Genomic DNA, 14,245 nt, shown 5'->3' with positions numbered 1-14,245 from the left:
CCACCATTTCTATCATCAAACCAGTCCATAAAACATACAGATTACTTCTATCAAAATAACTATACCAACAAGAAGGTCTAGAAAAGTACTGAAAACTACAAGTATTGCACCACGTTGAGACAGTCACATATTTCGATTATGCAGTGTATTATATCTCTAAATTGTACTCTAGAATGAAAACTCAAAGCACCGGTTGCACCCTCCAATATTTTGCACATTCTCAAGTACACTATATGACTGGTAAATAATAAATAAGGTTCTCCTTTTCTTTATTTCAGTTGATATATATATTTATATACATACAATATAATATTTTTCTTTTGTGATGGAGAATAAATGAAATGTTTTAATTGTTGGTTTGTCATAAAGTCAACAAATTCCAGTTAATAATGAAAAAAATTATACATTTAATATCAAAATCAACTTCAAGTATTTTCAATACAGTTGAGTATTCAGGATATAGTAGTTTTATGTTACTATTTTTATCAAAAGTGTATTTGAGTAGATGATTTAATATTTCAGTTTTAGGGTACTATTTATATCAGGCATGGAATTTTAAATTGTTTCATAGTCTCAGCTAGCTCTTCGCAAGAACTAGAGTTCACACTGCACAGCCACTGCTATATGTCAAAACTGAGTTTGCCTTCAGCAGAGTCAGAGATGCATTTAGTTGCTGGGGTAGGCAACCCCTGGCATGGGTGCCAGAGCATGGCATATAAAGGCATTTTCCTTGGCATGCGTGCCTCAGGGCGGACGTTGGGAAAAGGACTGAAGCTGCACTGCCACAACAAGGATCGGGCCCTTGCAGCTCCCCTGACATCCGCTCCTAGCACACCAATGTCTTACAAGTCAAGGTTGCAGGTGTTTTTGGCACTCAGCCCAAAAACAGTGCAGATTGCTGACTTACTCTATGTGGAAAGTATACTATTTTGTTGTTCTACAATAGGTCAGGTTGACAGTCCTTGGTGTGAACCAGTAGGCAACAATGCTGCTTGTAAATTAATAGCTGACCTAAGCATAAATAGTACAGGAAAAAAATGTTTCCCAGAGCTACTCATTCCTTAACCTTTCAATACAAAAATAGTTGAACTTAGGCATATATTGCACCAGTTTCCTAATCCTTATTAACTCCACAAGGCTCTGGATAATTCTCACCCTGAATTAACTAGGATTACTCTAAGATTTTACTTTTCATGGAAAACCTGGGAAGATGGCAACCGACACTCATAAGGTATGCATTAGGGGATGTCTATAATATTAATACTTTGAGCAGCATTGACAAAAATCCTACACATTAGACTTAGAAATCATTTTCTCCAATAGGTTCATCATTCTTTCCTGTAGCTGTAAGCTTTGAACTTGAATGATGTTTTGCTGATCCAAAATCCTGCGCACCTCTCTACAGGTTTCTTCCATAGCTCTGCTTAATTTCTTTTGTTCTTCCAACATGGCTTCCATTAATTTTAGCTTCTTCTTTTGGAAACTACAGCTCTGCAGTTTTCTTTTCTTAACTGGTCTTTCTTCAGCTCTGAAATACAAATATTTTTAAAACATTAAATGCACATTTCTTCAAAATGATCAGGAGCCTACAAGCTTTCTTGCAGCAGTGTAACTTAGGTGGGGTAACCTGGGCAGCAGCCACAGCTACATACTTGGGGGAGGGCAAGAAAACAAGAGCTGCCATTGCAGCTGCACAACTATGCCACCAGCACCACAGCTAGGAGCCACCACTACCCCAGGCACCCAGCTGCCTTCTTACACCTCTTTCTTGATCAAATTATATCTACTACGGCTGTTAGAAAAAAGATACATCAAATCCCCTCCCCCACCAAAGTATATATTTATAGTTCTAGAACTTCATTAGAAGTCAGTGGTAACCTGTGAAAGAGACCCTGGAATTTTCTTGCTTTCAACACAAGTTATTTTTACATAATGCTTAAAATATTAGCCTTACACCCAGCCACTTCTTACTATAAGCACCAGAGTTATATAGATGAAGCATACTGACCCCCTCTAAATAGCTCATCTTGTTGAAAAACGACTTATATTGGACTTAATACTGTAATTTTATAGCTGCAGTAACCATCCCCATCAGCAAGCACTGCTACCTTAGGATCAGTAACATATCACATTCTTGCCCTACAGACATTGCAGTGGTGAGGCTGCTCCCACATTGCTTCCTTCCAGTCTTCCTTGTGTGGTTACTGCTGCACCTTCTAAACAAGTAAATGGGAAGGGTTCACCATTATAACCTGATGCAACCTTGGAAAAAGTACATTTTTTTATAGCACAATGTAGTCCGAAACAAAGAACCTTGTTTCCCTGGTTTATCTAGAGATGCTGTAGTTTGTCTTTGGTCAGGACCTGTCTGTTTCTGGAAAGATGCTAAAATTAAGCTGGCCATCACATCCCAGGTAGGCTGTCTCATTACTGCCTGAATGTGAGAAATGTGGCAGAATAAACTGCTACAGCTATGGGGGCACCACATATTAAGAACATCAGAGGTAGAAGTGCTTTTTCTGAATCGGAACTTCCTAAACCTCAAAAGCTAGAAGCTTTAGCAGAAGAGAAGCAGGGGGTGGAATACTCTGCACATGCCCTGTTTGCCCTTTCCCTCAGCATCAATTATTTTCCACTGAGAGGGACAGAGGGACCTAATCATCTGACCCAGTAAATGACTATTCTTATCTATAGTCTGTGATATAATGTATGATTGCCCATTACTGATGTAGGATTTGCATTGGTTACTTATTTGCATATCACATCTCAACAGTAGCAAAAATGTGTAAGCTAGACAGAGTGCAGTCATGTCTGTTTCCTTCTTTTTGTGCAGGTCACAGAACATTTGCCCTTCGCCTTTCCACTGCAGACTAAGTTCCTGAGCAATCTACCACACCAGTGTATGGTTGGTAATCATTTTAGCATAAGACTATTTTTTATATAGATATAGATATTTGGCAGCAGCCAGTTGTACAATAGCTACCTTCTCATCTTTTTTTCCTGCTCTTAGTTTCACTATGTAGCCTGTCAAATAGAGTTGCTGTACACTGTACCCCAATACATTTTACTTAAAACTTCTGACAACAAAACTTCACTTCTGTCAACTCACAGCTCAATGCTTTTAGATTTCCCATCATCATGTGGGGAGGTAAGGTTATGTGTTTTGTACAGAAATTATCTACTATTTGGATAAAATTAAATTTTTCAGAAAGTCAAATAGATTATTTATGGCCTTTGGAGAAATCTTTGAAAAATATCTATCATCTCAAAAGTTTTCTCAGGGAATTCCAGTATGCAGTCATAGATTCATAGATGTTAGGGTCGGAAGGGACCTCAATAGATCATCAAGTCCGACCCCCTGCATAAGCAGGAAAGAGTGCTGGGTTCAGATGACCCCAGCTAGATACTCATCTAACCTCCTCTTGAAGACCCCCAGGGTAGGGGAGAGCACCACCTCCCTTGGGAGCCCATTCCAGACCTTGGCCACTCGAACTGTGAAGAAGTTCTTCCTAATGTCCAATCTAAATCTGCTCTCTGCTAGCTTGTGGCCATTATTTCTTGTAACCCCTGGGGGCGCCTTGGTGAATAAATACTCACCAATTCCCTTCTGTGCCCCCGTGATGAACTTAAAGGCAGCCACAAGGTCGCCTCTCAACCTTCTCTTGCAGAGGCTGAAAAGGTCCAGTTTCTCTAGTCTCTCCTCGTAGGGCTTGGTCTGCAGGCCCTTGACCATACGAGTTGCCCTTCTCTGGACCCTCTCCAGGTTATCCGCATCCTTCTTGAAGTGTGGCGCTCAGAATTGCAAGCAGTACTCCAACTGCGGTCTGACCAGCGCCCGATAGAGGGGAAGTATCACCTCCCTGGACCCATTCGTCATGCATCTGCTGATGCACGATAAAGTGCCATTGGCTTTTCTGATGGCTTCGTCACACTGCCAGCTCATGTTCATCTTGGAGTCCACTAGGACTCCAAGATCCCTTTCCACCTCTGTGCCACCCAGCAGGTCATTCCCTAGGCTGTAGGTGTGCTGGACATTCTTCCTCCCTAGGTGCAGCACTTTGCATTTCTCCTTGTTCAACTGCATCCTGTTGTTTTCTGCCCACTTGTCCAACCTGTCCAGGTCTGCTTGCAGCTGTTCCCTGCCCTCCGGCGTGTCCACTTCTCCCCATAGCTTTGTGTCATCTGCAAACTTGGACAGAGTACATTTGACTCCCTCGTCCAAGTCGCTGATGAAGACATTAAAGAGTATCGGTCCAAGGACCGAGCCCTGCGGGACCCCACTGCCCACACCCTTCCAGGTCGACACCGACCCATCCACCACGACTCTTTGGGTGCGACCCTCTAGCCAATTCACCACCCACCGGACTGTGTAGTCATCCACATCACAGCCTCTTAGCTTGTTCACCAGTATGGGGTGGGATACCGTATCGAAGGCCTTCCTGAAGTCTAAGTATACGACATCCACCCCTCCTCCTGTGTCCAGGCGTTTCGTAACCTGGTCATAGAAAGAAACTAGATTGGTCAGGCACGATCTGCCCACCACAAACCCATGCTGGTTTCCCCTCAGCATAATTTGCCCTGCCGGGCTCTCACAAATGTGAGCCTTGATAATTTTTTCAAAGACTTTACCAAGGATGGAGGTGAGACTGACTGGCCTATAGTTGCCCGGGTCCTCCTTCCTCCCCTTTTTGAAAATGGGGACCACGTTAGCCCTTTTCCAGTCCTCCGGGACTTGGCCCGTGCGCCACGAGCGTTCAAATATTCCTGCCAGTGGCTCTGCAATGATGTCGGCCAGTGCCTTCAGCACCCTTGGATAGAGCTCATCCGGGCCTGCCGATTTAAAGGCATCCAGTTCTTCCAAATGACTCTGCACCACCTCAGGATCTACGTATGGAAGTCTGGTGCCTTGCTGCTGCCTCTCTACAACCCCAGAGAGAAACTTGTCGTGTCCCTCACTTAGGAACACTGAGGCAAAGAACTCGTTGAGGAGTTTAGCCTTGTCCCCCAGTCTGTCACCAATTGCTTCTGCCCATTTAGCAGGGGTCCTATTCCTCCCTGGGCCTTCCTTTTACTCCCTATATATCTAAAAAACAATTTCTTGTTGTCTTTTACTTGGGTTGCCATCCTCAGCTCCATGGTAGCTTTGGCCCGCCTAACTGCCTCCCTACAAGCACGAGCAGAGGAGGTATATTCATCTTTAGTGATCTCACCCTGTTTCCACTTTTTATGTGCTCCCCTTTTGGCCCTTAGGCTGCCCTGGATTTCTCTGGTCAGCCATGGAAGCCTCCTGGCCCCTTTCCCTCTTTTGCCTCGCTCGGGGATCGTCTTGCTTTGTGCCCAAAGGATCGTTTCCTTTAGGCACAGCCACCCTTCTTGGGCTTCCATCCCTTCAAAACTTCTACTCTGCAGTGCATTCTTGACTAATCGCCTGAGTTCATTGAGATCAGCTTTCCTAAAGTCTAGCACTTTCACCCTACTAGTTACCTTACCCACTCGCTGTCTTATGTTGAATTCTATTATTAGGTGATCACTGTCTCCCAAATGGCTACCGATCTGGAGGTCCCCTATCACGTCATCTCCTGTTGCCAATACCAGATCCAGTATGGCATTCCCCCTAGTGGGACCATGCACCTCCTGTGTCAGGTGGACGTCCTGTATGCAGGTTAGAAACCTGCGTGAGCGAAGGGACCTTGCTGTCTGCGTCTCCCAGCAGATGTCCGGGTAGTTTAGGTCCCCCATGACTACCGCCTCTTTAGCTTTTATGGTCTCCGAGAGTTACTCCGAGAGTCAGTTATATTACAAATTAGTTGATGTGTCCTCTCCTAAATGGTTCAGGTTCAGAGTTTCTCATTAGCTCCATAAGAGATAGCAGGCTTGATAGCATGTATTATGGTGTGCGAAATGGGCCCTATTCGATTCAGATTTGGATTTGGCCCGAATCATGAACAGTTATTTGATTAATTGATTCAGATCACTGTCCCCAATTCAGTTCAATTCTGCTCAATCCAAATCTGCAGATTCGATGCTGATTTGGAAAATCAGTGATTTAGCCATAGACACAGCTTTAAATGTTTTTTCAACAAACCTCGAGGTACCAGGCACGGCTCATGAACGCTGCGATGCTGGAACAGATGGACCGTCCCACAGGAGTGCGGGGGGCGGGAAGGGGGAGGCACATGCTTGGTGGTGAACCCGGAAGTGGACTGGAAGTACTTCTGGTCCACTTCTGGGTCCACCGGGGAGTGCATGGGGGGGCCCCCTGCACCTCCTCCCAGCTCAGCAATCAGCCACAGGGGGACCCCAGGTCCCCCCCCAGGCCCAGGAGGCACCAGTCACCGAACTGGGGTAGCGTGGGGAGGGGGGTGCCAGCACACTCCCTGGTGGACCTGGAATTGTTGGTGGACCATTTACTTCCAGGTCTGCTGCCAAGCACGCTGGCGAGTTCCCCATGATCCTGTGGGATGCTCCACCTACACCAGCATTGCAGCATTCACAAGCTGTCTGACACCTTGAGGTATGTAGGAAAAACATTCAAAGCTGTGTCTATATCCAAATCGCCGAATATTTCCAAATCTCTCTGAATCGATTAGGAGGGTTCTGATTTGACTCGGAGAGATTAAAGGATCTCCTGATTCGATTTGAATTTGGCAATTCAGCCACCGAATCGGGCCGAATCTCCACCGAATTAAATCAGTGACAGAAGCTTTGCACAGCCCTAGCACATATCCACTGCACATACTTATCTGAATATGTAGGACTGATCCATTTAAGTTGAGTCTTATTTTCATAAATCCCATTTTCTCAACACTGCATCAAGTGCAGTTGTTTTTAGGAAGACAGTACTTCAATCACTGTTCAATTAGCAACATTCCCTAGCGAAGACAACTAAAGAAGGACAAAGGGGTTAGTTGCACAGAGATGGTAACTTGTTTTCTTAATGTACAAACTCAATAGAAGCACAGTGACACTTCTTTGTGCTTAAAAATGAGACAGTGTTACAGGGTGGACTAAGGGAGTCCACCCTGTATATAGATTTCATAGATTTTTAGGGTTGGAAGGACCCTCAGTAGATCATTGAGTCTGACCCCCTGCCCTGGGCAGGAAAGAGCACTGGGGTCAGATGACCCTAGCTAGGTGCTTGTCCAGTGTCCTCTTAAAGGCCTCCAAAGTAGGGGACAGCACCACCTCCCTTGGATTCCCATTCCAGATTTTGGCAACCTTCGATGTAAAGACATTTTTCCTAATGTTTAATCTAAATCTGTTCTCCATCAGTCTCTGAAATACAATGCCTCCAGGAAATTATATGTTTTTCTTCACTGCCAACTACTTCAAGACATTTCTGTGGCCACATAGGTACATATCTCTTCAAGCATGATTCTGTAGAGATAATGCAGTTAAAGAAAAAATAATTTTTGTTGGCTTGATGGTCTGGAAGTAAATTTAAAAATCAGTGCAGCTAAATATTTATGGATGATGCAAAGATTGGCAGAGTGATAAATGATGACAGAGTGAAGTGATCTCCTGTTAGGTTATGCCTACTCAGTCAAAATGTGTTTTAATACAGCAAAGGTCACAGTTATCCATCCACAGATGAAGAGCATAGGCCATACCTACTTGTGAATGTATCCTGAAAAGCAACAACTCTGAAAAAGTCTTAGGAGTCAAGGTAGTGGCAGGTGGAAAGAGCCACCGTCACCTGAGGTGCCTAGAAAGCCAGCCCAGCTGCAGAGCCACCTCAGCCCTGCTACATGCTCAGGGGACAGCAGGATGCACCATAGGTGGGTGGTGTGGAGCAGGAGCCAGGTCAGGGCTACACCCGGGTTCTGGCTGATCCACTCTGGCAGGGGTGAGTCTGGAGCAGAGGCGGGGCAGGGGCTGCATGCTATTGGTGCTGGCGGGCAGGCACTGCAGAGTGCACGGGCTCCAGGATGTTGCGGGGCCGGGGTTGGTACTGACTGGCTCAGGAGAGCATGCATGGGGGATCCCCATACACACCCCACCATACCCACAAACCCTTCCCCTTAAACACCACAACCACACCCTCCCCCACACACAATCACATACCCCACAAACCCCACACTCACCCACACACTCCCACAAACCCCACACCACTCCCCACATGCATACGCCTCTGGGGGAGCCCTGTTCACTGCTACACACACACACCCCACCACCACACACATGCACCCACATCCCCCATACACACCCCACACACCCCAGCCACCCTCCCCCTCCAAATACCCCACAGTCCTCCACAAAACCCATCCCCACAAACACCCACCCACCCACGTCTACATACAACCCCACACATACACACACATCCACATACCCACAACCCCCCACAAACCCCATATACACCCACCTATGCCCCCCACACTCCTCCACAGCTTCCAACAATATACAAGAGAAAGACTTCATTTGAGCTGTTATGCAATCACCTCTACAAACACCACACAAACACACACAAATCAGGACAAAAATATACTCTTCAATAAAATTAAAATATGTTATTGTCAGTGTTTTATTTTTAGTATATAATTTGGTTTTTTTTCCCAGTTTCAAGATGGCAAACCCCCTTCCCAAAAGGAGTACGTCTGGGGGCAAAGGGAGAGACTTCCAGTGACAAAGGTCAAGGGTTAGGTGGTGGGACCAAGATGGCAACCAGGGGGCAGGGCACCTGTAAAGAGGCAGGGCAACTTTTGCAGCCCACGACAGTGCACCAAAACTTGTTAAGTGGCCCTCCACCCAAAATAATTGCCCACCTCTGTATTAAAGGGTGTTAAACTATGCTCAGCACCCTCTAAACATCAAAGTTACAGCACTTCAGGTGAGGGTTATCTTTAAACTACTCTACCTATCTTGAGCTAGGGTATTCTTAGTCTGCTCCATGGAAATAAAGCAACCAATTTGCAGTCATTCAGCATCCCAAAATTCAAAGCTCCCAGCCCCTCTACCCCTGACAAACTTTCCACCTTCCCAAGCTCTACTGCCCAGGGGGTGGTACTGACCCCAAGCCAATACTTCCACCTTCCCCCAGTGGGTATGACCCCAGCCCACATGGCACCACACTACTAGGTCCAAGGACACCAAGAGACCCGATCCCCCTGGGTTGGGAGCCAGGCATGCAGCCTTCCCTTCAGAGGGCTAAGGCCTTTGGCTCTATATCTGGGTGGCTCTCCCCTAGCCAGGATAATGTGCAGGGAAGAGGGGTGGCTTCCCTCCACAGCCTCCCAGTTTCCTGAGGTGGGGAAGAGAAGGGAAAAGGGCAGTCTAGCACCAAATGTGGCAAGAGCATGGAGCCTGGGGAGGCATGCTTCCCTGGGGTCCATGCTGTTACTACAGTTAACTCTCAGCATCTCCAGGCTAGGAGCAGAGCTACCAGGCAGTGAGACTATGGAACCCAGGAAGGCATGCTTCCTTGGGCTCCATGCTCTCACCTTGGTTAACCTCAGAGGAGATAAAGAGCCCTGGCTCCTGGCTTGCTAGGCCCTCTAGTGTCAAGTCACAGTTGTGCAGGGAGGAGACAGCATCAAGCCTGAACCTGCTCTAAAACTGTTCAACTTCAACACCCCCTAGTATTCCACAGATTTAGAATGGTTTAAGGATAATCTGTAACAGCACCCTCAGTGTGATGCTGTGGCAAAAGGAACTAACATTATTCTTGCTAGTATTGAGAAGGGAGTAAGGAATCAGATCAAAGAGGCAGTGTTCTGTCTGTATACAGCTTTGATTAAGCCTGTAAGAAAGTACTCTCCCCAGTTATGATGTCCACCTTCAAAATAAGGCACTGAAAAAGTAGAGAGCATGTAATAAAGATCTGCAGGAATAATTTGAGGACTGGAAAAAAATCCTTACAATTCTGGCGTGTCTGTACAGGGAATTAAGGCACTCAGGAAAGTTAAAACATAGTAAAGTAAAGGTATGAAATAAAGGTGAAGTAAAGTAAAGGTGTGAAGTTAACATGTATAAAACTAAACTACATTAAACTCCTGCATTAATGCTATCATTCAGCAACTGAGAAGCTTTCGCTTGCTGTAACTGTAAGAATGGACTAAAGCAACTTTACTTCTGAATGAGGACATTCACATGGGACTTGAGTTCATTGTAAATTATATGAATTAACTTCACACCTTTAGTTAATTTGTCTTAGCTTTCATGAGTGTTCCCATTTGATAAGCCCTGAGAGACTCAAAAGCTCCTCAGTCTATCTTTGTTAAAATAAAATAAAATAAAATAAAATAGATTCAGAGATTGTAGAATCATAGACAGTTAGGATTGGAAGGGACCTTAGGAGGTCATCTAATCCAACCCCCTGCTCAAAGCAGGACCGTCCCCAACTAGATCATCCCAGCCAAGGCTTTGTTGAGCCAGGTTTTGAAAATCCCCAAGGATGGAGCTTCCACCACTTCTCTAGGTAACCTGTTCCAGTGTTTTACTACCCTCCTAGTAAGAAAATTCTTCTTAATATTGAACCCAAACTTCCCTTGCTACAACGTGAGACCATTGCTCCTTGTTCCGTCATCTGCCACCACTGAGAATAGCCTAGCTCCATCCTCTTTCTAACACCACTTCAGATAGTTGAAAGCTGCTATTAAGTTTCCTCTCAGTCTCCTGTTCTCTAGACTAAATAAGCTCAGTTCCCTCAGTCTTTCCTCAGAAGTCAGGTACCGCAACAACCTCATCATTTTTGTTGCCCTCCACTGGACTCTCTCCAATTTATCCAGATCCTTTCTGTAGTGGGGGGCCCAAAACTAAACACAGTACTTCAGATGTGGCCTCATCAGTGCTGAATAGAGGGGAATAATTAGTTCCCTTGACCTACTGGCAACACACCTACCAATGCAGTCCAGTATGCTGTTCACCTTTTTGGCAACTAGGGCACACTGCTAATTCATATTCAGTTTATTGTCCACTGTAACCCCCAGGTCCTTTGCTGCAGAGCTGCTGCCCACCCAGTCAGCCCCCAGCCTGTACTGGTGCATGGGATTGTTCCATCCCAAGTGCAGGACTTTGCACTTGTCCTTGTTGAATTCCTTTTGGCCCAATTCTCCAATCTGTCTAGGTTACTCTGAATCCTAGCCCTACCCTCCAGCATACTTACTGCTCCCCCCAGCTTGATGTCATCTGTGTATCTACTACTCCCCCCAGCTTAGTGTCTTGATCATAGTGTATAAGTATTTTCAAAAGAAGAAAATACTGGATACTATAGAATTTTATCACTTCTTGGCCTTTCGGCTAAGATCCAGTATTGTAGAGAAAGATATAACAAGAACTAATGTCTGGGTGTTAAAGCAATTGCTGAAATTACTAATTGGTCATTGAGGAGCAGGGTAGTCAGTCCAACCCACAATTCCTCCCATCTGTCTTGTTGCTCAGCTCTCACCAATTGAGTCCCACATTCTTACGACCAATTGTTTGGGGCAGGAAGTGCTGATAGAGACGAAGAGCTAGAGCTGATCAAGGATGTGGTTTATGGCGTCCTTCAGCAAGTGCTTGCCTGTCACCTCCAAGAAATGTTCCACTATACACAAACTGCAGGCAGCTGCAACCAACTTAACTTCTACAGGCCACAGGAGTTGCTTTGACCATAGTATCTAGGTAGTGAACTCCTAATACTGGGCAACCATGTCCTGCAAAGTAAGGAGCCAACATGGATCCACTCTGCAACTGAAATGGTAACAATCAGTTAGCAGTGGAACTGCTGGGTGGTTTGGAACAGGAGTTGACTGGCCACTTCCACCAAAATCTAGCTGACCATGCAATGGGCACCTTTTCTCCATGGTAGGGAATCCTCAAGGACTTCCAGAGACTAGAACACTGCAGGGGTCACCAGCCACATAGTGGTGGAAAAGCACCACCACTCACTGAGTAAAGTTTGGAATGGGCATGTGAATCTGTGTCAGTAGCACAGCTTTTTCAATCCAGGTTATACAACCTGACAATCTGCACTGTGACAAATGCCATGTCTGTCCACACCCTAAACGATATAAATCCAGTAGATGTTATAAGCCGTCATTGCATTTCATGTCAGTCAAAAATAACAACTTCCTATCCTCATCAACTGAATGGATCAACAGTGTAGGGATGCATTTGGGTCCCAGGACAACATGGAAGCGGCAACTTTGGGTTGCCAATGTGAACACAAATGTGTAGCTGCCAGCAGCAGCCTCTTGTTTTTTGCTCCACATCTCTCTGAAGTTGTTATCGAAGGTAGTTGCCCCATCGACCCATCTCTAGTTACACCACTGGAATGGATGGACTGGTATGATCTGCTTAAAGATCAAGTTGTATTCCTTTTCAAAACACTATCATATGACAAATTAGAAGTCCTCTTTTTCTCCTGTCCAGGCTCCATTTAGAGCAGTGATTTTCAACCAGGGTACCATGGCACTCTGGGGTGCCTTGATATCCTTTGAAGGACACTACAGGGTGACACACACTGTTAAAGTATGCAACCATGATTAACATGATACACCCAGAAATTTCAAATAGCAATTTGTAGTGTTAAAAACATTTTGACCTGTAGAGGTCTTTGAGTTTTTTGCAAGAGAATTACTCTAGTATTTTTCTGTAGTCAAAAAACAAGTGAACATTAATAGCTGACATTTGCTGAGGAGTGCCTCAGGTCTACCCAGGGGTGCTTCAAATCTAAAAAGGCTGAGAACCACGTATTTAAATTATTTCTGTATGAGGGTGGCAGCTGATGCTGAGCAGGACATTCTTGAGTATGCCTGCCCCCTCCCCTCCCACATCCAGATTGGGACCAGGCCACTCCCCACCTCACTGGCTGGCCAAATTGGGATCAGGTTGCATCCTCCCTCCCCCCCCCCCCACACACACACACAACTGGATCAGGCGCCTGCCTCACCAGCCCCATGGGCTGATTCCAGCCCATGGACAGACCTGGCACTGCCCATTTGGCCTGCAAGATGAAAAGGTTGGGCATCACTGACCTAGACTGTTGGGATGTAGTAAGGTCAGCCAATGTATTTACACAGCCACAATTGTAAGAGGGCAGGAACAAGCAGCCTGACTGATGGCAAGGACAAAACATTGTTAGCTGCCATATGGTCACACAGCATGTTTATGGTTCACTGTGTAATTAACTATTTACGTACCCTGAAGCATAAATGCTGTGTGCCCTCGGAGGCTGGGAGGACATGGCGACTGCCCACAGGCGGTGGCAGCAGTGGGGGTGGTGAGTGCCGACCAGCAGTCAGCAACTACCCACAGACACCACCAGCAGTGGTGGTGGCAGCCAGCAGCGATCAGGGACTGCCTACAGACACAGTGCTGGCAGTAAGGGAGGGTGATGGTGGTGAGCGGCGACCACCCGCAGGCACTGCCAGCAGTTTCGGCAGCACTTTTTGCAAGGGGTGCACTGCCAAGCTCAGGGGGTGCCCATGCACCCATGTGTACCCCCTATGCATTGCCAATGCCCTGAAGTTATAATAACCTGCTCTACAGGTGGTCCTTAATGTTTAAACAACATGTAAGCAAAGTTAAACTGTTAGTTAAATTTTTTTAAAACCTTGTTTAGTTATCTTGGATGAAACCAAATAATTTAGAAGTGGATTCAAACTACATTCTAGCCTAGATTCTTCAGGCCTCATCCAGACAGGGAAGATTAAACTACTACAGTCCAAGTCCACTTTATTACTGAATAAGAAAATCCACATGGGGGCTTAGCATGCATTACTTATACACATTGCCTTCTTATTTAGTTGATGTACCTTAACTTACCCTTATTAAATAGCTAACCTGTCATAGCTCATATCTAGCCACAGCAAAGTAGATCTGTGTAGACCTGGAGGAAGCAGAAGCAAGAGGGGGCAACAGGGAAGGCCTCATTCTTCCTGAGAAAGTAGGGCAATTGGCTAGTCAACTCAAACACATGAAGCCTGGGAAAAAAGCAGGATGAATTGGAAGTCCTCACACAGTCAAGAAACTATGATGTGATTGGAATAACAGAGACATGGCGGGAACCCGCATGACTAAAGTACTGTCATGGATGGGTACAAACTGTGCAGGAAGAACAGGCAAGGAAGAAGAGGAGGAGGAGTTGCACTTAATGTAAAAGAGCTGTATGATTGCTCAGATCTCCAGTCTGAAACTGGAAATAGGCCTCTTGAAAGTCTCTGGGTTAAGGTTAGAGAGAAGAGCAACAAGGATGATGTCATGGTAGGTGTCTGCTATAGACCCCCTGACTAGGAGGATGAGTTAGATGAGGCTTTCTGTAGACAAG

General features: G+C 45.7%; 1 protein-coding gene across 7 annotated transcripts in view; it reads right to left on the bottom strand.

The window, feature by feature from the left end:
* Window positions 1-252: 252 nt before the first annotated feature.
* Window positions 253-14,245, bottom strand: part of MSANTD1 (Myb/SANT DNA binding domain containing 1) — a 104,758-nt gene continuing 90,765 nt past the window's right edge. For all 7 annotated transcript variants that reach the window (XM_059721533.1, XM_019479090.2, XM_059721532.1 and 4 more), the window contains one exon: window positions 253-1,528. In XM_059721533.1, the coding sequence (XP_059577516.1) occupies window positions 1,288-1,528 (241 nt within the window). In that variant the 3' untranslated portion in view covers window positions 253-1,287. The remainder of the gene's footprint in view (window positions 1,529-14,245) is intronic.

Source organism: Alligator mississippiensis, chromosome 2, assembly GCF_030867095.1.
Source record: "Alligator mississippiensis isolate rAllMis1 chromosome 2, rAllMis1, whole genome shotgun sequence".
In the NCBI taxonomy this organism is placed as follows: Eukaryota; Metazoa; Chordata; order Crocodylia; family Alligatoridae; genus Alligator; species Alligator mississippiensis.
The sequence above is the reverse complement of the archived record's forward strand: the minus strand, read 5'-3'. Positions and strand labels throughout refer to the sequence as shown.